The sequence below is a fragment of the Pelecanus crispus genome, chromosome 20, assembly GCF_030463565.1.
Source record: "Pelecanus crispus isolate bPelCri1 chromosome 20, bPelCri1.pri, whole genome shotgun sequence".
Lineage (NCBI taxonomy): Eukaryota > Metazoa > Chordata > Aves > Pelecaniformes > Pelecanidae > Pelecanus > Pelecanus crispus.
The window spans coordinates 6,862,686-6,884,897 of record NC_134662.1 but is presented as its reverse complement, the minus strand read 5'-3'; the positions used below and the strand labels follow the sequence as shown (position 1 = coordinate 6,884,897).

The following is a 22,212-nucleotide window of genomic DNA, read 5'->3' as shown; positions in this document are numbered from 1 at the left end:
GGCAGCAGCAGGTGCTGGAGCAGGAACATCACCAGTGCCTCCCAGGCCTGGGCCACCACCCCGCGTCCCTGGGCCACCACCCCGCGTCCCTGGGTCACCACGGTCTCCAGCAGCTCCCGCAGGGACCCGGCCCGGCTGAAGGCGCCGTGGACCTCGGCCATGCGGCGCTGGGCTCGCTGCGCTGCCTGCTGCAGCAGGGCCGGCAGCTGCCCGACCTGAGCCTGCAGCTGCACCAAGGCGTCCTGCAGCCGCTGCGCCAGCATGCGGCCCGTGGCCAGCACCTGCCCCGGTGGCATCACGGGGGTCCCGCACCCCTCAGCCCGCCGTGCCTGGGTGCTGGGACAGGCAGGGGGTGGGCAGGGGTTTTCCTGCGCCTGTTTCCTGCAGGCCCACGTCTCCTGCTGGGGTGGCTGCGGGGTGGCCTCATCCGCGGGGTCCATGGAAGTTCTGCCTGCAAGGGAGGGGCACAGCACTGACCCCTGGGGTGCAGATGGGTGGGTGCAGATGGGTGCCACGGAGCCCCAGTGCCATCTCTGGGCCCAGCTGTGCCCGTGGGCAGGCCAGGTGGCCCAGGAGCGGGCCCGTGTTGGCCTCCGTCCCTGCCTCCTCTGGGCCATGCAGGGGGGCTGCTGGCAGCACGGGTGGGCACCCAGCTCATGGCACACTGCAGGCGAGGGGGCTGAGCCGCACTGGGGGGCCCTGGGGTCCAGCCCAGCCCCAGCCCTAGGACGGTGGCCCAGGGCTGTCGTCACCAGTGCTGTGGGCGACACCGCAGTCTGGGGGGGATGGAGCAGGGTGCCACCGCATGGGAGTCAGGGTACGGGGAGCACCCAGTGGGGTGAGGTCCTGCCCAGCACCCCCCAACCCTGCTGCCCTGGGGGGACCCTGCTCCCACCTCCTGCTCCTGTCCTCCCACCCCGGTCCCTGGGCTGCGGGATGGGTGGGCACTGTTCCCCCGGAGCCCCCCCTCCACTCACCCTCAGCCATGGCTCTGCTCAGCGGGTGGAAGAGGCCCGTGCCCAGGGAGGCTCAGCACCAGGCTGTCCCCTCCAGCGATGCCATTAAGAGCCCTAGCCTCTGTGAGGTCATGCAGGGCTATGACATCATCACTGTCCCTGAGCCCCTGCTTGGGGTGGGATGCAGCCATACCCTGCCCCCCCCCCAAAAGAAACCTCAGTCCAGTGCAAAACTAACCAGAGTTTATTGCTTCATGAGCCCCCCCGACCCTACGAGACGAGGGGCTTGAAGGCACCAGGGACAAGGGGAGGGGGGGGACCCAGGTGGGCTGGGGTGACCCCCGTAGGCACTTGGGCAACCAAGGCACGTCACCGGCTCGGGCCAGAGCTGCACCCGGGGCAGGCAGGAGGGGGCCCTTGTTCAGGCAGGCACTGAGGTTACGGGCAAGGGCGCCAGGCAGGGGTTAGTAGATGCTCCTATGGAGGCTTGGGGGGGGTGCCAGGACCCACGCCCCCCCCGAGGATGCTACTGCATCTCCAGGTCAACCAGGCGCTGGCCTGAGGGGGCAAAGGGTCCCACAAGCCAGGTCAGGGGGGTGTTGTGGGCCACGTGCTCCACCAGCTCGTCCATCAGCTGGCGCGCGTTGGTGGCACGGGCACGGGCTTGGGCCAGCACGCTGGCTGTCACGTCCTGGAGGGAGGCGGTGGAGGCGAGGGCCGCCCGTAGCTCCTCCACGTTTTGCCGGACCTGCCCCGCCGTGTCCTGGATGCTGGCAGGAAGGCCCTGGAGGCTGGACACCAAGGGCTGGCAGGAGCTCTGGAGCTGCTGTGTCAAGCCCTGCAGCAGGGCCAGCGTGCCCGACTCCACCGGCTGCAGAGGTACAAGGGGGTGGTGAGGGCTGGGGGGACAGCAGCTGACCCCAGGGACCCCCCCTTGCCCTCCAACTACCTCCGGTGGCACCAGGTCCTTGCCACCACCCGGCTGCTTCTTGCTCCACTCCAGCCACATCTGCTGCAGCTTCTCCTGCCCTCCCTGCAGCTTCTGGTCCATGCCCTGCTTGAGGTGCTCCACCTGGGAGGAGAGGCAGCGCCTGGCGTGAGTGGTCTGCCACAGCCCTGGGGTGGCATGGCGGGACGTGGGGATGGGTCCTACCAGGTCGAGGGTGCGCTGGAGCTGGGCCAGCACGTCCTGGCTGCTGTGGCGGGCACTCTGCAGCTTGCCCAACGAGTGCTGGAGGGCTCGGTGCCGCACCTTGGCCGAGAGGGAGCCCAGGCGCACGAAGTAGCTCTGCTGCTGCTTCTGCTGCTCCGTTTCGAAGCCCTCCACGGCCGTGGCCAGCTTGGCTGTGGGAGAGGAGCTGCTGAGGTGGCCCCACCACCCCCACGTAGAGCCAGCATCGCCCTGCCCAGGCTCTACCCACACCTCTCCAAGGGGACCCCCAGGCCATGCCCTAGCTCCAGGGGGCTGCGATCAGCTCCTTACCCAGCTCCTCATCCGTCATGGGCAGGTAATGGTCCACCAGCTCCTCCGACTTCTCCAGCATGGAGCCCATCCCGCTCACCACCATCTGGCCCACAGTTGAGCCCATGACGGTGCTGACGCCGCTGCTCACCGCCGACTTGGTCAGCTCGACGCTGCCCTGCACGGCCCCTTTGGTCATGTCCATCACACCCGTCACCGCATCCTTGGCCCCAGCCACGGTGCTGGTCAGGACATCCTTGGCCCCCGTCACTGTGGACGTCACCAGCTGCTTGGTGTCCGAGATGAGCTGGTTGGGGGGCGAACAACCCTCTGTTAAGCGGCACTGGGAGGGGGACCGCAAGCGTGTTTGCCCACCCCACCCCACTACCTTCTCTGTGGGCTGCTGCAGGATGGGCAGCTTCTCCTCCAGCTTATCCAGCCCTTTGCAGGCGTATTCGTTGGCGGTGGAAACTAGAGACGTGCAAATAGGTGGTTTATAGCACCCGCCACCTTGCAAGGGCTCTGCTAGGGCCAGGTTTTGGGGTACGCCAAGATCATGGGTGCTGCCCCCCACCCCCCAGCCCCACTCACTCTGCGGCTCCAGCTTGGTGAGGATGGGCTGGGCCCCGCTGACCGCCGCCGCCGTCAGCGTCTTCACCCCCTTTTCGGCGGCGTCGCAGACAGACTTGACGTAGGGGTGGCTCTCCTTGGTGGAGGCGTACGCCGTGGAGACCATGTCGTAGGCAGAGCTCACCAGGGGCAGGCTGGCCACCCGCGTCCCGATGCTCTGGGGACGTGAAGGGGTCAGGATTGGGGGGGGGAGCCCCGCATCTCATAGGGGATGGGGGGCACTGCGTGCCCCCAACCCCCCGAGGACGGCTTTGGGGCACTCCCAGGACCCTCCAAGCCCCCCCAAGGGCGAGATAACGCAGAGCCCTGTCCCCAGGCAGGGACCCCCCGGACACCCCCACCCCAAAGCTCCCCTCGCCCCCACTGACCGGCTGCTGCTGCTGCTGCTGCTGCTCCTCCGCCTTGGGCTGCGCCGCCCCGGGCTCGCTGGTGGCCATGGCGGGGCTGGGGGGGAACGGGCCGGTGAGCGGGGCCAGCCCCCCCAGCGCCCAGGACGGGGGAACCCCACGGTACCCCCCTCCCTAGGACGGGGCAGCCGCCCCCCGCCTGGGGACCCCCGGCCAGGGGGGTTCCTGCCCCCCCCGTGCCCCGGGACGGGGCCGCTCTCACCGCCAGCCTGGGCCGGGATCCGGACGCGCCCCTGGCGCGCGCCGCCGCCCCTTATAGCCCCGGGGGGGGAGGGGGGGAGCCGGCCCCGCGCGCACGTGACCGGGCCCCGCCCTCCCGGGGCGGCCCCGGGGGCACCGAGCCCCGCTCCGGGGCTGCAGCGGCCCCGCCGGGACAGGACCCCGCCGTCGGGCTGCACCGACCCCCCCCCGGCACCGGATCCCCCGGGCTGGGCTGTACCGACCCCCCCCCGCCACGACCGGATCCCCCCCGGCACCGGATCCCCCGGGCTGGGCTGTACCGACCCCCCCCGCCACGACCGGATCCCCCCCGGCACCGGATCCCCCGGGCTGGGCTGTACCGACCCCCCCCCCCCGCCACGACCGGATCCCCCCCGGCACCGGATCCCCCCCTGCGCCGGGCTACACCCAGCCCCTCGGGCCCCGATCCCCCGGGACCGGGCTGCACCGATCCCCGCCCCCCCCGGGAGTGGATGCGCCGGGACCAGGCTGCGCTGACTCCCACCCCGCCGGCACCGAATCCCCCCGGGACCGGGACCCCCAGCCCGGGCTGCTCTGACCCCCCCGGGAGCGGATCCCCTGAGCCCCACCCACCCCCCACCCCCGGGCCAGGTCAGGCACTGTCCCCCCCCCAACCCCACCCTCGGGGGGATCCCCCAGCACGGGGGTCCCGCTGTTGCCCCCCACCTGGCCCGGTGGAGGAGCTCAGGAGGTGCCGGAGCACGGACAACGCCGGGGAGCCGGTGCCACGCTGCACCCGCAGTGTTGGGGACACCCCGGGCCCAGCCCCGCCGGGGCCGCAGCGGTGACAACCGGGACGAAGTTCACTGCCACACAGCGGGGTCACAGTCCAGCCGCCCCGGCACCAGGCCGGCACCCCCCCCGTCCCGGCACCCCACCGGCACCCGCTCCGCTCCCCGGCACCCTGCCCGCAACCCCCCCATGGGGCCACCCCGCACCCCCGGCTCTGCCGAGCCCCTCGGCAAACCCAGCATGACGCGGTGGCTCTGCCGCAGCCGGCGCTACAGGCTCCGAGTCATTTTAAGGCCTAAAAAGTTGTTTTCTTTAAAGTGCTTTGAAGCTGCTAAGACACGAAATGCCGACGCTCCCCCAGCTCGGGGACACCGCAGGGAGCCCCGGACCCCGCACGGGACGGGCTCGGCGCACGCCCCGTCCCCTCTGCGCCGCCGTCCCCCAGCGAGTCCCCGGCTGTCGCATCAGAGGTCCCACGCTGCGGCACCGAGTCCATCGTCAGCTCGTCCCCGGCGCGGACGGGGCTCGCTGCTGCGGGCAGGCGGGTGCTCCCCCGGTCTGGCAGTGCCGGGGCTCAGCGCTGGCTGCAGAGCTGCCGGGGAGCGGGCAGCCGGTGCGTTGCCCCCCACCGTGATGCAACCCTCCCATTTGGCCATCTCCACAGGAACATCCTCCGGGTACTCCACCAAGGCGGGGGCGAAGGGTCCCACCAGCCAGGGCAGGGGCGCGTGCTGCCCCACGTACTCCAGCAGCTCGTCGATGCTCAGCTGCGCCCGCGTCACCGTCTCCCGGCTCTGCGCCAGCACCAAACTCGACAGGTCGTGGAAGGAGCGGGCGTGGGAGAGGGAAGCCTGCACGCCCTCCATGCCGTGCCGGACGTGTCCCGCTGTCTCCTGCACGCTGCTGGGTAAACCCCGGGCGCTGGCGGCCAGGCGGGTGCAGGCGGCGTGGACACGGCGCAGGAGCCCGCGCAGCATGGCCAGCGTCCGCGCCTCCACCTGCAAGGCAGCCAGCGGGCAGCAGCGACGCTCCCCCTGCCCGGCCCGGCTCGGAGCCCCGGCCCTTGGTGTCCTCCATGGGCACGGTCCCCCAACCTGTATCTCAGTGTCCTCCATGGCCGTGGTCCCCCACCCCGTACCGCGGCGTCCCCCACGGGTACCCCCGCCCCGTACCTCGCTCTCCTCCATGGGCACAGCGTTCTGCTGGCTCCACTCCAGCCACATGCGGTGGAGATGCTGCCGGGCACCATACAGCGGCCCATCCATGCCCTGCCGCCCCTGCTCGATCTGGGGGAACGGACAGCGAGGTGGGAGCACACCGGGGGGTGCCGGGCTGGCGCGGGGCTGCCACGGTCCCCACCGCATCCTTACCAGCTCGAAGATGCGGTGGAGCTGGGCGAGGACGTGCTGGGCGCTGTGCCGTGCCCGCCGCAGCTCACCCAGCGAGCACTGCAGGGCTCGGTGCCGCAGCTTGGCCGAGAGCGAGCCCACGCGGACGAAGTAGCTCTGCCGCCGTCTCTGCCGCTCCGGTGAGGCCACCCCAGCACCCGCCGCCGCCGCTGCAGGGCCAGGGGTGAGAACCACGTGGGTGGACAATCCCACCCTGGGCACGGAGCATCCCGCTGTCGGTGCTGGGATGAGCCCCCCGAGCTCCGCACCCCATCACGGGGACACAGGGGTGCCTGGCTGCCAGATGCTCGGCCGCCGGGTCATGTGGAGGTGTCACCAAAAAGCCAGGTGGCCTCTCCGGTCACCTCTGCCGTGACACGGGGCCAGCTCTGCCGAGCTATAAATACCCGGGGTGGGCGGCGCACGAGGCTATATTTGCTTTCGGGTTTCCAGGTGAGAGTTCACCCACCGCCGCGCCGCATTCCCCGGCTTCGGGTTCCCGCTGGGTGGGGAGTGGGGACTGTCCCCTGCGCAGCGTCGCGGTGGCCCGGGCACCGCATGGGGCTCGGCAGCGCCCTGGCACCGCAGAGCCGCCCCGGCAACGCCGCGGGGGCTAAGCAGGGGCACCGGGTGCAAGCGATGCTGGGGTGGTGCTGAGCAATGGGGTGGGGGTTCTGGGGGGGGCTTGGCATCCCCAAATTTGGGAGATGGTTTCCGGCCCGGCGCGGTCGGCACTCACCCCGCTCGTCGTCCGTCCCGGGCAGGTATTGCTCCACCAGCTCCTCCGATTTCCCCAGCACCGCGTCCATCCCCGTGGCCAGCAGCCGGCCCACGCGGGAGCCCGCCACGGTGCTGACGCCGGTGCTCAGCGCCGAGCGCGTCCTCTCCACGCCGCCCTGCACCGCGCCACGGGCCAGGCCCACCGCGCCGCTCACGGTGGACGACACCAGCTCCCTGGTCCCTGCCACCACCTGGGAGGGGACAGCAGAGGGACGCCTTGTCCCAGCACCTCGCCCAGCGCTGCGCCCCCCCCCCGTGTCCCCCGGGGCAGCTGTTACCCTCTCCGTGGGCTGCTGCAGGATGGGCAGCTTCTCCTCCAGCTTATCCAGCCCTTTGCAGGCGTATTCATTGGCGGTGGAAACTAGAGACGTGCAAATAGGTGGTTTATAGCACCCCGCCGCCTTGCAAGGGCTCTGCTAGGGCCAGGTTTTGGGGTACGCCAAGATCATGGGTGCTGCCCCCCCACCCCCCAGCCCCACTCACTCTGCGGCTCCAGCTTGGTGAGGATGGGCTGGGCCCCGCTGACCGCCGCCGCCGTCAGCGTCTTCACCCCCTTTTCGGCGGCGTCGCAGACGGACTTGACGTAGGGGTGGCTCTCCTTGGTGGAGGCGTACGCTGTGGAGACGGCGCCGCAGGCACAGCTCACCAGGGCCAGGCTGGCCACCCGGCTCACCACATTCTGCTGGGGGGACGGCGGTGAGCCGGGGCCCCCAGCAATGCCCGCAGCCCCCCCAGCCCTCCTCGCACCCCTACCTTCAGCTCCTGCCCATCCTCTGCCGGTGCGCTGTTTTCGGCTGACATGGCGGCGGCGCTGCAGTGTGAAAAGATCATGGGGTGGCTGAGCGCGGCGTGGACCCCCGGGGTGGCTGACCCCCATGGTCACCTCTCACCGTGCCGAGGAAGGCAGCACATGGCGGGGCTGAGCCCCCCAGCACGTCCCTCCGCAGCCCCTGCCCCTCAAAGGGCTGAGCCCCACCAACTCATGACACGAGTGGGAGGCAGCTGGAGGCCTCCGGCAGGGAGTCAGGGGGGTCCAGAGGGGGTTTGGGGTCAGGGCTGCCCTGCCCTGCCGGGACGCGGTGGGCTTGGGTCGCCCATCCCTGCTTGGATCCCCCCCACCCCCGTTCGGGGCCGGGGAGGGGTTTTGGGTGATTCAGCAGGAAGCCGGGCTGGATTCGCCTTTCGCAACCCTGCGGTGGGGACGTGCCACCGGTCACTGTCACCTCGGCCGGGGCAGCCCCAGGACCCCCCCGCAGGGCGCGGAGCCGCTGGCAGCCCCCCGGCAGGGACTCTGCCCCTTGGGGTGTCCCCCCGCCGCACGGCTGCACCCCGGGTCCCGCTGGGGACGGGGCAGTGTCCCTGCCCCGCTGCCCCCCCCGGCCCTGTGCACCCCGGGGGACAAGTCCTGAGGAGGCTTGGGGGGGCCTGCAGGCAGCTCCCTGGGGGGGCAGCTCCCTGGGGGGGGCAGGTCCCCTTGGGTCCCTGGGGGGCGGGTCCCGAGGGGCAGGTGCCCTCGGGGCCCCTGGGGTGCTGCAGGGCACCCACCACGGAGGGGCGGGGGCGGGGGGGGGGGGCGGCAGGGGACCCCTGGGACCCCCCAGCCCCTGCTGTCCCGCCGCAGGGCTCCCAGCAGCCCGGGCGGGCTCTGCCCCTGCCAGCCCCCGGAGCCCCCCCGGGCCCTGCGGGGCCGGATCCGGGGACCCCCGACCCCCACCCCGGGTACCCCCCCGGATACCCCCCCGGATACCCCCCCCGGGGACCCTCCCGGACCCGCCCGGGGCCCCCCGCACCCCCGGGCCCCCCCCCCCCGGCCCCCTTTCCACCCTCCAGCTGCCGCCAAGTCCCGCGGACGGCACTTACCGGGGGGGAGGGGGTGTCTGTCGCGACCCCCGATCGCGATCGCGATCTCCGGTCGCGATCCCCGGCCCCCGCCCAGCGCGGGATTCATAGTTGGCGACGGGAGCCAATCAGCGAAGGGGAGGGCCGCGCCGCCACCAATTAGGAGGGGGGGGCGGGCCGGGGGGGCGGGCCTTGGGGGGTGCCGCCACGTGGGGGCTCCCACGTGGGGCCCGATCCTGCCCGGAGGCTCCGCCGCGTCCCGCGGCCCCGGGGACCCCCGCGGGGAGACCTGAGGGGACACCCGGCCCCCGCGGGCGGCCAGGGCCCCCAGCGCCCGCCCCAGGTGCCCCCTGCCAAGCATCGCCCAACCAGGTGTCCCCTTGACACGTCCCCACGCCAGGCATCCCCACGCCAAGTGTCCCCTTGCCGGGGGTCCCCATACCACGTGTTCCCTCGCCAAACGTCGCCCAACCAAGTGTCCCCTTGCCCTCTGTCCCCATACCTGGTGCCCCCTTGCCAAACAGCTCCACACCAAGTGTCCCCTTGACACATGTCCCCATGCCAGGCACCTCCATGCCAAGTGTCCCCTTGCCATGTGTCCCCTTGCCAAACGTCGCCCAACCAAGTGTCCCCTTGACCCGTGTCCTCATACCAGGCATCTCCATGCCAAGTGTCCCCACACCAGGTGCCCATACCAAGTGACCCACTGCCAGGTGTCCCCATGCCAGGCATCTCCATGCCAAGCGTCCCCTTGCTGTGTGTCCCCATACCGAGTGTCCCCATGCCAGGTGTCCTGATGCCAAGCGTCTCCATGCCAAACATCTCCATACCAAGTATCCCCTTGACATGCATCCCCCTACCAGGTGTCCCCTTGCCAAGCATCTCTGCGCCAAGTGTCCCCACACCAAGGGACCCAAGACCAGGCGTCCCCTTGCCAAGCACCTCCATACCAAATGTCCCCAAGCCAGGCGTCCCCATGCCAAGCAGAACCCCGCAGGGTCCCAGGCCTCCCCCAGCCCCTGTGGGTGCTCGGGCCAAGGGACAGCAGTGTCACCCGGCGGTGAGCAACAGCAGAGGGTGGGAGAGGGTAGTGGACAATCCTGGGGGTGGCCCCGTGGGGGACCAGGCTGGCCTGGACGGGAACGGGCATGGGCAGGGGACACAGCAGGTATGGGACGGGCACAGCCGGGGGACATGGTGCCTGTCGCTGCCTTATCCCCAGGGACTTCATAGGACGACACACAGGAGAATGTGTGATGGCTCCAAGTGACGGCGTTTAATGTGCTCTTGTGGGGCGGGGACAGGGACATGTGCCAGGCGGGATGGGGACAGGGATGTGGGACAGCCTGAGCCAGGTGGGATGGGGCTGGGGGCCATTGGGATGGGCATCACGGGATGGGGACAGGGCCATTGGGATGGGCACAGCTGCACCCCTGTCTCCCTGCCTCAGTTTCCCCAGAAGAGCTCGTCTTGGCCGGGGACAGAGTGGCAGGGAGGGAGGTGACATGCCCGGGCACCTGGGGCGACGCCGAACCCCTTGCCTAGGGGTCCAGCAGGTGCTGCCCATCCCTCTTGGGCTCACAGCCCGTGTCCCCAGCCCGGCTCACGGCAGCCACCTCCTGCCCCCGGTAGCGTGCGGGGCTGGCGCAGAGGGTGTCGCGGGCGGCGGTGAGCCGCGGGGCCGCGCGCCGCAGCAGCGCCAGCAGCGGGCACTCGCAGACCCAGGGGTTGCCCGAGATGTCGAGGTCCAACACGGGCCCGGGGGGCCGGGGGGGCAGCTCCAGCGCCCGCAGCCGGTTACGCGCCAGGTCGAGGACGTGGAGATGATGCAGGGGCGTGAAGATGCCGGCGGGCAGCGCCCGCAGCTCGTTATCCTGGAGGAAGAGGAAGCGCAGGGCGGGCGCAGGCGCGAAGGCGGCGGGCGGCAGCGTGCCCAGCCGGTTGCCCTCCAGGTCGAGCCGCTCCAGTGCCTGCAGCCCGGCCAATGCGCCTGGTGCCAGGGATGCCAGGCGGTTGTGGGACAGATCCAGGCTCCGCAGGGACTGCAGCGGGCGGAAAACTGCCGGTGGCACCTCCGCCAACGTGTTGGCAGCCAGGTTGAGCCAGCGCAGCCGGGGAAGGTGCTGGAACCAGGCGGGCTGCAGCTCCTGCAGCCGGTTCCCTCGCAGCACCAAGTGCCGGAGGTGGCCGCTGCTGGCGAAGATGCCGGCGGGGAGGTCGGCCAGGAGGTTGTCCGTCAGGTCGAGGACGCGCAGGGTGGGCACAGGGTGCAGGAGGGCTTCGGGGAGGGTGGTGAGGCGGTTGGAGGAGAGGTGGAGCTCCTGCAGCCGGGGCAGCCCGGCCAGCGCGGCGGGGAGGAGGGTGGCCAGTGCCGTGAACTCCACCGAGATGGCCACGATGGTGGGGGGCAGCCCGGAGGGGAAGGTGCTCAGGGTGGGCTCCGTGCAGACTAAATGGGTGGCGTTGGGCTGGGGGGAGCACGGGGCGGTGGGGCCCGAGCAGCAGCACCAGCAGCAGCAGCGGTGGCAGGATCCGGCCCGGCGGCATCATGGCGCTGGGCTGCAGGCAGGCAGCCATCGTCACTCGAGGGTTGCGCAAGCCCTGCCGCGGCTGCCACGCTGCGGGCTCTCCACCCCGCGGCACGCAGGCCACGGCTGCGGGCAGGGAGGTGCCCTGACCCCCACATCCCCCCTCCCTGGCCCCACTCCGAGCCCCCCGGCCCTGCCCTCACCTTCCCAACCAGCCGGCAGGGCTCCTCGGGACCGTCCTGGCTGCTCGGTGGCTGACACCGGCAGGGCTGGTGGCTCGGCCTCACGTGTCGGTTGGGAAATCACCGCCGTCGCTGCCAGCTCGCAGGGTGCTGGCATCCGGGGCAGGGTCAGGGTGCTGGTGTCCCCACGTCCCCATCGCCCCCCACGGCTCTTGGGGGACACGGCATTGACACCCCCCCTCCCACCCTCACCCCTCTCACGGGACCCCAGCACCTGGCGCACCGTGGGCAGCCCCTGGCGCTGTGCACACGCACGGGGGAAACCGAGGCACGGGGTGTCATGGGTGCCGGGGAGCAGTGGGACCCCACGCCACACCCGGCGCCTCACGGCAAAGCCCCGCGAGCGGCTCCGTGGCACCATGAGCTGTGGTCAGCGGCTGCCGCAGGCTGAGCACGGAGGAACTCGGTGCATGGGAGAGGGGCTGCGAGTGGGTGGGTGTGGGTGCTGGGGGGGGGAACAAGCTGGAGGGGGGGTGAGCACAGCGGGGTGGGTAGAGGGGTGTGTGTGCACGGGGTGGGGTGTGAGCATGGGTGGGTGCACGGGGGGAGTGGGAGCACAGGGGTCTGGGTGCACGGGGTGGGGGGCACACGTGCGCGTGCAGCGGGATGTGCGTGCGCCCACGGTGGGGGTGTGTGTGTGCACAGGGACTCCCCCCACCCCGTGTGCCCCCTCACCCGCCACCAGCACCCCCGTGCCCGGTCCTGGCCGGTGCCCCCCGGCCGACGGGCGGGGGGCAAGAAGGTGCCGAGGCAGCGGCGGGGGAGTCGCCTCCGGTAAACGGGCGTTTATTGGGGCCGCGGGGTACAGCCCGCGGGCGGCCGCATGCATGGCCGCGGGGGGGGGGTGCCCACCACCCCCCACCCTATTTACAGCCTGCCACCCCCCCGGGGACCCGCCACCCCGGGCCGGGCAGGGGCGGCACCGAAAGGGCACCCTTTGCCAGCAGAGAGTGGGTTCGGTGGGGACCCCCCAGCCCCAGCGGTGCCCCTGCGCCCTGGCTGTGCTTTCCAGGAGGGGGGTGCCGGGGGGGGATGGATGACCCCCCCCCTCCAAGCTGGCACTGGTCAGGCGTTGACCCCAGGCCGGGGGGGGGGGTGAGTGTGTCCCATTCCCAGATAATGCACACATTTGGGGCCCCCCCCACCCCCCTGCACCCCAAATGTTCACTGCGTCCCATCACTGCAACCAACGCACCCCGGTGGCACCCCCTGGCCGGGTGTCCCCAGGGTGCCGGCAGCACCCACAAACCTCCCTGGGTGCCCGGGCACGGCCGATGGGTGCGAGGAGCTGCAGGACACGTGCCCGTGTCCGTGCGTCCATCCTGCTGCCTCCCAGGGATCCCCCTCCCAGGGTGCCGCGGTCCCTGGGTCCAACCTGGCGAGGGGACGGGATGGACGGAGCCGCCTGGAACCCAGGCAAAGCTGCCGGAGCGTGGGGCACTGCCCCACGCCAGCCGGGGACACCCCCAAACCCCATCCGGGGGCACCCAGGGGGTGCCTGTCCCCCCACCACCCAGGCAGCGCCTCACCCCGCGCCCGCAGCTCCTGCCCGGCCACCCCTGCCCGTCCCCAGGGAGCCAGGGGACCCCGCCGCCCTGGGGACGCACACACGCACGCGGTGGGACCCTATTTTCCCGAGGGAGTCCGCTCCACGCCGTAGCGCAGGAGGTGGTGCAGGTCCGTCAGCGCCCGCGGCGGCCCGGCGCTGGGTGCCCGGGGTGCCGTGCCGTGCCGCCCGTAACCGCCCGCCGCCGCCTCGCCGCTGTTGAACGTGTGATTCCTCTTGAGGTGGGCGCTGGGGCGGCCCGTGCCGTTGTTGGCGTTGAAGTTCAGCTGCTCAGGGTGCCAGGGTGGCCCCTCGGTAAAGTTTCCCCCCTCCCCGCCGGGTGCCGAAACCACCCGTCGGCGATCGGGGCTGGGGTGCGGCGTGCCGGCGAAGTCACCGTAGGAGCTGCGGGGTGGGCGGCGGGTGCCGGCGGGGGGGTGCTGCCGGGTGCGGGGAGCCTCCTGGGGGTCCCGACCCCAATGCCCGTCACCCGAGGAGTCGCTGAGTTCGGCCTCCAGCTCCTGGTCCACCAGGATGGCGTGGCAGGAGAGGGGGATGCCGTGAGCCGGGCGGCTGGAGCCGGCATGCAGCCGACTGGCGCCGGCGGCGGTAGTGCCGGATCCACCGGGGTCCCGCAAAGCGGCGTTGATGATGTTGTGACTCTGCTCCCAGGTGCAGTTTTGGAGGGCGCCGGGGCAGCGTTTCTGCTGCAACGGGGTCTGCTCCGGCGTGGGCAGGACCCCCGAGTCCAGGTCGTGTTGGGTGACCTTCCCCAGCTCCTTGGGCCAACCGTTGGGCATGAGCGGGGCCAGCAAGGCGCCGGGTTGCCCGCTGCGCGCCCGCCGCTCGCCCAGCCGGCTGACGCTCACCACCGACTCGCTGTGCGCCAGGATGGTCTCCTTGTCCTTGCGGCGTGCCAGCTCCTTGCGGTCCCGGTGGCCGATGAACCAGCAGACGCTGAAGCCGGAGATGACGGCGCCGATGACGAAGGCGGCTACAGAGGAGATGACCAACAGGTTCACCGACACCAGCCCGTCCGGCTCATCCACAAAGCTCTCCGTCACCAGCCCTGGGTGATGGCGGGGGGGGCACGTCAGGGGACGGCCGTGGTGGGGACCTGGCGGTGCCACCGCCGTGTCCCCGAGCCCCGTCCCCGTCCTGCACTCACCCTCACACTCGCCCAGGTGGGACGTGCTGCCGCCGGCGATGTCCTGCTCGAAGGCCACCCTGGGAGGGTACAAATTGGGGGGGGGGGTCAGCTGGTCCCAAGCAGCCTGGCAGAGGGCTCCCAGCTCGCTTCGGCAGGCGATGAGTTCGCTGGGTCTCAGTGGCAGGGGGGTTGCAGGAGCCGACGCTCTCCGGGGAGCCCCTGAGACCCTGCTGTCCCCCCTCCCCATGTCCCCCTGCGCTGTCCCCAGGCCTGGCAGCGTTACCTGGGGCTGGGCTCCAGGAAGATGCAGGAGCCCTCGGGCGTCCAGCCGCAGTAGGGATCCCGGCTCCCAAGGCAGTTTCTGGCAGGGAGCAGAGACGGCAGGATCAGCCTCAACACGGGGGGGGCGACACCTGGGCCCCCGCGAGGCCCTGCACCACGCCGTGCCTCAGTTTCCCCTGGCCGTGCTCCCAGCCGTGCTGAGCCCTTCCCAGCTGGACTGCAGTGCAGGGCAAATTCCCGGGATGTGAAGGGAACCCCTCTGCGCTCCTCACGTGCCCCCCCGGCGAGCCCTGCCCACCCTGGGGGGCGGCTGAGACCGGCGGCACACTCACTTCATGCAGCCAGAGTGCTGCTGGCAGCGGGCCACGGGCACCCTGGCCACGCACGGGGGGAAGGCCAGCAGCAGGGACCCTGACGCCTTGTCCAGCTCCAGCCCCAGGAGCCGCCGCTCGTCCTCCGTGTCCCGGCCACACCTGGGGATGGGGCAGAGCTCAGCGTGGCCCCGGCCCCGGTCCCCGCCTGCCCCATGAAGCTGGCCCCAGCGCAGAAGAGGAGGGCATCTCACCCGTTCCCCCCACCCGGTCACCCCCCTGCCCCTCTGACCCACCCCCCCAACCCTTGCATCCTTCTGACCCATCCCCTCCAACCATTCATCCATCTCACCCATCCATCCCCAACCACCTCATTTACCCTCCCGTCACCTTGCAACCATCAATCAATCCCTCCCTAAACATCTCATCCATCTACCCACCCCCCACCCATCAATCCAACCACCCATCCAGCTCCCCAACCACTCACCCCACCCACCCACCCATCCATCCACTCATCTGTCCATCCATCTTTCCATCCATCCACCTGTCCGTTCATCCATCCATCCATCCAACCACCCACTCACCCATCCACTCATCCGTCCATCCATCTTTCCATCTGTACACCTGTCCATTCATCTATCCGTCCGTCCAACCACTCACTCGCCCACCCATCCATCCACACATCTGACCACCCCCCCCGCCCCTCCCCTCCCTCCCGACACCCCAGCACCCACCTCCCGGGGTGGTAGGTCTCAAACTCCTCCAGGAAGACGCTCTGGCTGCCGGGGGAGGCGGGCGCGGGGCTGGCGCTGGCATTGGGCTGGATGAGGAACTTGAGGACGGTGCCCGTGCTGGAGCCCAGGAAGACCACAGTGTGGTTGCCCCATGGCCCCGCCGCGTTGTCCACCACGATCTTGCGGAGCTGGTACCTGCGTGGTGTGGACGGAGCAGGCGTCGGGGTGTGCGAGAGCCCGCGTGACCCCGGGGACGGGGAAACTGAGGCAGGGTGGGGGGCTGGGACCCCCTGCGGGGATGGACAGGCTGTGGCTGGCCCAGAGTGGGGAGTCCCCAGGGAGCGCACGGGGCCATGCGGATCCCAAATGGAAACGGGTCCAGGTCCCGGCCAGGACCCAGCCCAGGTCCCACCCAGGAACCAGCCAGACCCATCCCAGATCCCACCCACGATCCTAGGTCCCACTCAGGATCCTGCCCACATCCTGCCTGGATTCCACCCAGATCCCAGCTGGGACCCAGCTCAGATCCCACCAAGGAACCAGCCCAGCTCCCCCCAGTCCCTCGGCAGGATCCCAGCTGGTCCCCAGCCCCGTGTCCCCATCCCAGCCCCGTGTCCCTGTCCCCAGCCCTGCATCCTTGTCCCCAGCCTTGTGTCCCCATCCCAGCCTTGTGTCCCTGTCCCCAGCCCCACATCCCGTCTGCAGACTTGTGTCCCTGTCCCCAGCTTCGTGTCCCTGTCCCCAGCTTTGTGTCCTCATCCCCAGCCCCATGTCCCCATCCCCAGCCCCATGTCCCCATCCCACATGCCCATCCCCAGCCCCATGTCCCTGTCCCCATCCCCAGATCCGCCCCGGCTGCCCTGCCGGCAGGAGGCTACGGCCTGAGAGCGCCGCTTGATTAATTTCCCATCAAGCAGCAATTAAGGCAGATTTAATTAGGACGAGACAATCTCGGCTGCAAAGTTTATGAGATTTATCAGGTCTCCCGGTGCTCTCCTGACGCTGGCACGCACATGCAAGGACAGCGTGAGAGGCTCTGGCCAGCACCCACCAGCGCCCACCAGCACCCACCAGCGCCCACCAGCACCCACCAGCACCCTGCCCCTCCCCGGGCCGGATCCTGCCCCGAGGCGCTCACCGGCTCATGGTGCGGAGGATCCAGGGTGCGTTGCCCAGGGACGGCACCGCCTCGTCCATCAGCGGGTGCGTCTTGACGAAGTTGAGGATCTCGTCGGGGAAGGTGCTGGAGGAGTTGTAGCGCATCCCCGGGGACGCGCAGCACCCAGGCCTGTGGCCGCGGCACGGCTCAGTGTCCCCACGGCCACGCTGGCCTTGTCCCCAGCCCTGCCTGTCCCCAGCCCAGCTGGTACTGGCCCTGGCTGTCCCCATCCCTGTCCCCATCCCCGTCCCCTCTACCCTTCCTGCTGGTGTCAGCCCTGACTGTCCCTGTCCCCACCTCCATCCCCGTGCCCCTTCTTGCTGGTCCCAGCCTGGATGTCCCCATCCCTGTCCCCACCTCCTGTCCCTGTCCCCGTCCCTGTCCCCACCTCCATCCCCGTGCCCCTTCCTGCTGGTCCCAGCCTGGATGTCCCCGTCCCCATCCCTGCGGCACATCACTCACCGGGGCTTTGGCACCATGTCCTCAGGCACAGGCGTCCAGATGGATTCGGGTGATTTCTGCTCCCGGAAACGTCCCTCGAAGACGGCGGCCACTTGGGTCATGTCGAAGGCGCAGACGGCCGAGCCAGGGATGCTGGGGGGACGCGGGCATGGGGTGAACACCTCAACCCACCCCCATGCCCCTCATGGCCCCCAGGGGCACTGGGGCGCACGGAGGGGTCCCGGCCCAGCCCCAGGGGTCTCAGCGGGGCACAAGAGGGTCCGACCTGTTGGCAGGCGTGGAGAAGACGGCCAGCACCACGGGGCGCCCGTCCAGCTCCAGGATGTCCGTCACGGCCTGGATGACGTTGAAGTAGAAGTGCGAGTCGCCCGGCACGGAGCAGTTGAGCCGGGCCTTGAGGAAGGAGGTCCACTGCTTCTCCAGCACCCGCTGCGAGCCCCCCATGTCATTCTTGCACACCCGGGCCACCCGGGCCACCACCACCTGCGGGATGGACACCCATCACCACCTGGTACCCAACCCCGACGACCGTCCCCTTGTCCCTGTCCCCACCCCGGGAGTCTCGGGCCACCGTGGGGATGTCTCCCACCTTCTCCAGATAGTTGAACTCCATGGCGATCTCCCGGAAGAAGAAATAGACGTGGCTCCTCCATTCCACAGCGTGCACGAAGTAGGGCTCTGCAGGGACAGTGGCAGGGTCAGGGATGTCCCAGGATGGCGTCAAAGGGGACAGGGACCGGTGCCGTGCGGCACACGGCGGGCACCACACCGCGGGAGGCACCTTTGAACCATTTGGAGTCGTGTTTGACGGTGCGGAGGGTCGGGCTGTCCCCCAGGCTGCGGTAGATGACGGCGTCGATGGCCAGGAAATCCGTCACCGTGGCGGTGAAGAGCATCCCCCCTGCGCGGCAGAGGGGCGTCAGCCGAGCGCGGAGCGGGCGCAGCGGGCAGAGCGCTGGCGTGGTGCCGGCAGTGCCAGCACTCACCTGTGAAGAGGGCCACGTTGGCGTGCTTGGGGTCGTAGGGACAGCGGGCCATGCCGCTGATGTTGTCCCCGACGGGCTCCAGCGTGTCCATCTACAGCGGGCGAGACAGGGCCGTGAGCGATGCCACGCGGGGTCCGGGCCGCCTCGGTGGCGCAGGCGGGAGCATCCCCGGCCCGCGGAGCCGGTCGCCCGGACGCGGAGAGGGTCCCTGGGGCCCCCGGCGCTCCGTCCCGGCGCAGGGTGGGCGACTCACGCTGTAGTTGGCGCAGACAGGGTTGAAGGCGTTGGTGCCGCAGACGAAGAGCAGGCTCTCGTTCCGCACCAGCAGCACCTTGACGAAGTTACGGCACTCTGCCTGCGCCGGCGAGAGGGGACCGTCACCCTTCGGCACCTGGGGCCCCCCCCACCCCACCCCTGGGTGCTCCCACCCAGGCTCCCATCACCGTGAGGGTCTGGCTTGGGGGATGTTTTCACCCCAAAATGGCATTTAAGGGACCTGGAAATCGGATTTCTGGCAGATGCTGGGCCGTGCCCGCTCTGATCCACAGGCCCGAAATAATTAATACAAACCCAATTATCCAAGCGGCCGATAAATCACGGAGACACAACCACTGGCAGGGAGCGGGGAGGCGGAGGGCGACACCAGGGTGGGGGGACACGGGGTGGCTTTGTCCGTGTGACACGGGGCGCAGAGGGCGCTCGGTCCCCACCCGGGGGGGTCTCACGGGGCGCGGAGCCCCCTCCTCCCCGTACCTCGTGTTTCCCCTTCATCCGGCAGATGCTGATGTCGTGCTGGTTCGAGCGCCACGTCAGCTTCTGGGGGGCGGGGAGAAAACCCAGCGTGGGGCCGGGGTGAAGCCGGCAGCACCCCCGGTGCCCCCCCCCCGGCGCCCGGGGGCCCGGCACTTACCCGGTGGTAGCGCATCTCGCCGGCACCGGTGGGCTCCAGGCTCACGCGGTAAACGTTGTCCCTGGGGAGGGAGACGCGGGAGTCATCACCCTGCGGGGCTCCCGGCTGCGATGCTGGGGCACCCCGGGGATGAGCCCCCCCAGCAAGGCACGTTGGGGGGGGTGCGGGATCCACCACTGCCCCCCCTGGGGGAGATGTGGGGTGCTGGGATGGGTGGTGAGCATCACCGGGGCAGCGAGAGCCCCACCGGAGCCCCCCGAGCCCCCCCGGGGTGCCCCCCGGCAGGTATTGGGGTGCTGTGGGGCCGGTAGTGGGGGTCCCTCCCCAGCAAAGAGGGTTGGGGTGGGTGTCGGGTGCCCACCCCCATCAGGGGGAGGCTTTGGGGTGCCACAGTTCGGACCTGTCCCCGATGAAGAGGGTCCGGTTGACCTTGAGGATGCGCTGGATGTTGAGGCGCTGGGTTCCCACACCCTCGGGGCCGGCCGGGCGGCTCGTCCCGTGGCCCACGAAGACGGCGTAGTGCTTCACGTCTGGGGGGACACACGGGGGGTCACACGCTGCCGGGGCACCCCCGCCCCACCCCGCTTCCCCCCCGCCAGCCAGGGTGACCACCCCTCACCCAGCCCCTTCCCACGGGTGCCCCCTCCTGCCTTCACCCCCGAAGCACCCCAAAAGCCCTTCCCATGGGTGCCCCCCTCCTGCCTTCACCCCCGAAGCACCCCCAAAAGCCCACCCCCCCGATCTGTGCTGAGCCACGTCCCCTCCTTGCGCATCGATGCAGCACCCTGACGCCCACCCTGCGCCCCTGGGGACCCCCTGGGTGGGCACTCACAGTCCTCGGGGGCCACGGTGATGGGGCCAGGCTCCTCGGGGAAGGTGCCGCGGGCCGTCCTCTCCGCCGCGAGCAGTAGCAGCAGGACGAGGGGGACGCGGGGGGGGTGGCCCCATGGTGTCCCCCCGGCACGGGTGGGCACCCGCCCGCACCTGCGGGCACGGGGAGAGGTGGGAGGGGGCAGCACCCACCCAGACGCCCGCGTTCCTTCCCCATTGTGTGCCGCTGCCCCCCCCCACCCCGTAGCACCCCGCACCCCAAACCCATCCCCGGTGGCGGGGTCCAGAGGAGGTCTCGGGGGGGAGTGGGGGGTTTAAGGCGCCGGCGCTGGGCCGGTGCCAGCGGCAAGGGGCCGGCACGGGATGCGGCTGGGATCGCAGATTGGGAAGCGAGTCCTTCCCCGGCTGAAGAATTTCAAATATGCTGGGAAAAGCGGCCCCCCACGCCCCCCGCCAAGCCGCCCCCAGCGCCTGCGCGGCTCCGCACTGGGGCTACTGGGCGCAAACTGGGGCTTTACTGGCAGCTCAACAACCCGTGGGGGAACTGAGCCAGCGTGCAGTGACGTGGCGGGACTGGGGACATGGGGACATGGGGGAAGCCAGCGAGAGCCTTCCCCATCCAAAATGCCATCGGGCTGGCTCGGAAGATCCGTGGGGACACATTGGAGCACTGTGTGCCACGGCACCCCCTGCCACCAGACAGCCCCAGTGCCACCACCACTGCCCCCCCCACCACCCCGGGCCACCGCCACCGTCCCCCCGCCCGTCCCCGTGGGGGCAGTGGGGACAGGGGCAGCGCTGGGTAATCAGCAGCCGGGCAGAGATTTCATTGATTATCAATTCTGTGAGAGCGGGCAGCGGGTTTGATCGAACCGTCGCCCTCCTGCTGCCGCGGTCCCCTGCGGGGAGCTGGGGGTGACATTGAGCGGGGCTGGGGGTCGCGGTGCCGGGGCGCCCGGCGGTGCCAGTGGGGAGACGACCTCGTCCCCTCCGCGGTGTCACCGCCCCGCATGAGACCCCCGTACTGTCCCCATCCCGGTGCCCTCTGCGGTGCCACAGCCTCCGGGGACATCTGACCCCGACCCCCGCTGTGTCACAGCCCCCGGCGTGGGGACCTGACCCCAGTGGGACCTGACCCTGCTGTCACAGCCCCTGGGGACAACTGACCCCATCCCCAGGGTGCCCTGGACCCCAGGGACACCCCACCCCGTCCCCACAGCGTCACAGCCCCAGGGACACCCAACCCTATCCCATGGTGTCACAGCCCCTGGGGACAACTGACCCCCATCCCCACGGGGCCAGCCCCCAGGGACATCCAACAATGTCCCCAGGGTGCCCTGGACCCCAGGGACACCCCACCTGTCCCCACAGCGTCACAGCCCCCCAGGGACACCCCCGTGCCCCGTGAGCCGGGCTCAGGCAGCGTCACCTCCCCGGTGGCCTCCCGGGGACGGCCAGTGCCCACGCGGGGGCCGGGATACCCAGCCGTGGAACGGGGCTGTGCCTCAGTTTCCCCACCTGCCCACGGAGCAAACGGCGCTGCCCCGTATTAATTTTTTTAATATATTTCTATTAAAAACAACCGACGGGTGCCTGCAAGAGCAAACCACGCCGCAAAGCCCGGTGTGGCTGAGCCGGCAGCGCTGGCGGCGCAACCATGACACAACCACAGCAAACGCCAAAAACCAGGGAAAGGTTCGGTGTTGCCGATGAGTTCATGCCGAGGAGTGGGATGGGAGGGGATTTTCCCTCCAAAAGAGGGAGATGAGTTGTTTCTGGCACAGGCAGCTGCCGGTCTGTCCGCCCACGGCACACCGCCACCGGCCCAGCTGCACCGGCCAGGACGGGCCCCATCCCCTCGGTGCCAGCCTGGAAATTCCAATTTTTCAATCTATTTTTTGTGCCTGCGCCTGTTTCATAAAAGCCATTAACAACTGAATTGCTGCCACTAAAGTCTCACCGCCGCGTCCCCCAACGCCCCCCCCCAGCTTTCCCTTTAGGGGCTGCCGGGGGCTCGGAGCCCAGCCTCGTTACCCGAGTAACGAGGCGTCCCGCTTGGGTAGCCACGTCCCCGTGCCGTAACTCCCCCCCGCCGCCGGCTGATGCCAGTAACATCCGAAAATCACCAAATGTAAGCCTCCCCGTGGGGGTCCCCAGGCGCCGGAGGGAGGGGGGACCCCAAAAGCAGCCAGGGAAGGACTCAGCATGTATCAGCCACCTGAGAATCCACCCACGCCGGGTGGGATTCGGGGCGGTCGCGTTGCTGCCTCGGGCGCCTGTAACCCCGAGCGGGGGGTCCGGTGTCACCGTCCCCCAGCCTGCGCGGTGACAGCGAGCGGCGCGGGGTAACCGGAGCCTCCGGCGACATAAATGCCTGCAATTGTGCGGGCAAAGAAAAGGCGGCGAAGGCAGTGGGGAGGAGAGGGCCCGGGGAGGAGGGGGCTGGCGGGGGAGGGGGGCTCAGCGGGGGGGACGGGTGACAAACAGGGACCCATTCACGGCGGTGGCGGAGGAGAGGGGACGGTCACCGCGCCGGTCCCCAACACGGCTGTGGGGAAACTGAGGCAGCGGGTGGGGACAGGACGCCGTGCCAGGGATGCGGTGGGTGGCCCGGGGGGCAAGGGGGTCTCCAGCCCG

The 22,212-nt window shown here is 70.4% G+C and overlaps 4 protein-coding genes across 4 annotated transcripts; all 4 read right to left on the bottom strand.

The window, feature by feature from the left end:
* Positions 1 to 1,482: 1,482 nt before the first annotated feature.
* Positions 1,483 to 3,485, bottom strand: LOC104029952 (perilipin-3-like). Its single transcript, XM_075723575.1, has 7 exons — positions 3,433 to 3,485; positions 3,010 to 3,203; positions 2,807 to 2,889; positions 2,440 to 2,725; positions 2,110 to 2,300; positions 1,906 to 2,028; positions 1,483 to 1,827 (listed from the first exon to the last, which is right to left on the bottom strand). Exons 1-7 carry the CDS (start codon positions 3,483 to 3,485, stop codon positions 1,483 to 1,485), a joined length of 1,275 nt encoding a protein of 424 aa, XP_075579690.1.
* A 1,406-nt stretch (positions 3,486 to 4,891) lies between these two features.
* On the bottom strand, positions 4,892 to 7,396 carry LOC142595503 (perilipin-3-like). Its single transcript, XM_075723871.1, has 7 exons — positions 7,349 to 7,396; positions 7,079 to 7,277; positions 6,874 to 6,956; positions 6,555 to 6,786; positions 5,798 to 5,985; positions 5,600 to 5,713; positions 4,892 to 5,425 (listed from the first exon to the last, which is right to left on the bottom strand). The coding sequence occupies exons 1-7, from the start codon at positions 7,394 to 7,396 to the stop codon at positions 4,892 to 4,894; spliced, it is 1,398 nt and encodes a 465-aa protein (XP_075579986.1).
* A 2,579-nt stretch (positions 7,397 to 9,975) lies between these two features.
* On the bottom strand, positions 9,976 to 10,984 carry LOC142595502 (uncharacterized). Its single transcript, XM_075723870.1, is given in 2 exon segments — positions 9,976 to 10,936; positions 10,938 to 10,984. Coding segments are annotated over 2 exon segments (1,008 nt in total).
* Positions 10,985 to 12,830: 1,846 nt separating this feature from the next.
* Positions 12,831 to 19,792, bottom strand: LOC142595501 (semaphorin-6B-like). Its single transcript, XM_075723869.1, is given in 17 exon segments — positions 12,831 to 13,819; positions 13,919 to 13,977; positions 14,184 to 14,261; positions 14,515 to 14,655; positions 15,228 to 15,422; positions 16,366 to 16,515; positions 16,849 to 16,980; positions 17,114 to 17,331; positions 17,438 to 17,526; positions 17,630 to 17,749; positions 17,835 to 17,925; positions 18,088 to 18,189; positions 18,588 to 18,650; positions 18,745 to 18,805; positions 19,145 to 19,274; positions 19,577 to 19,700; positions 19,703 to 19,792. Coding segments are annotated over 17 exon segments (2,832 nt in total).
* Between the last annotated feature and the right edge of the window lie 2,420 nt (positions 19,793 to 22,212).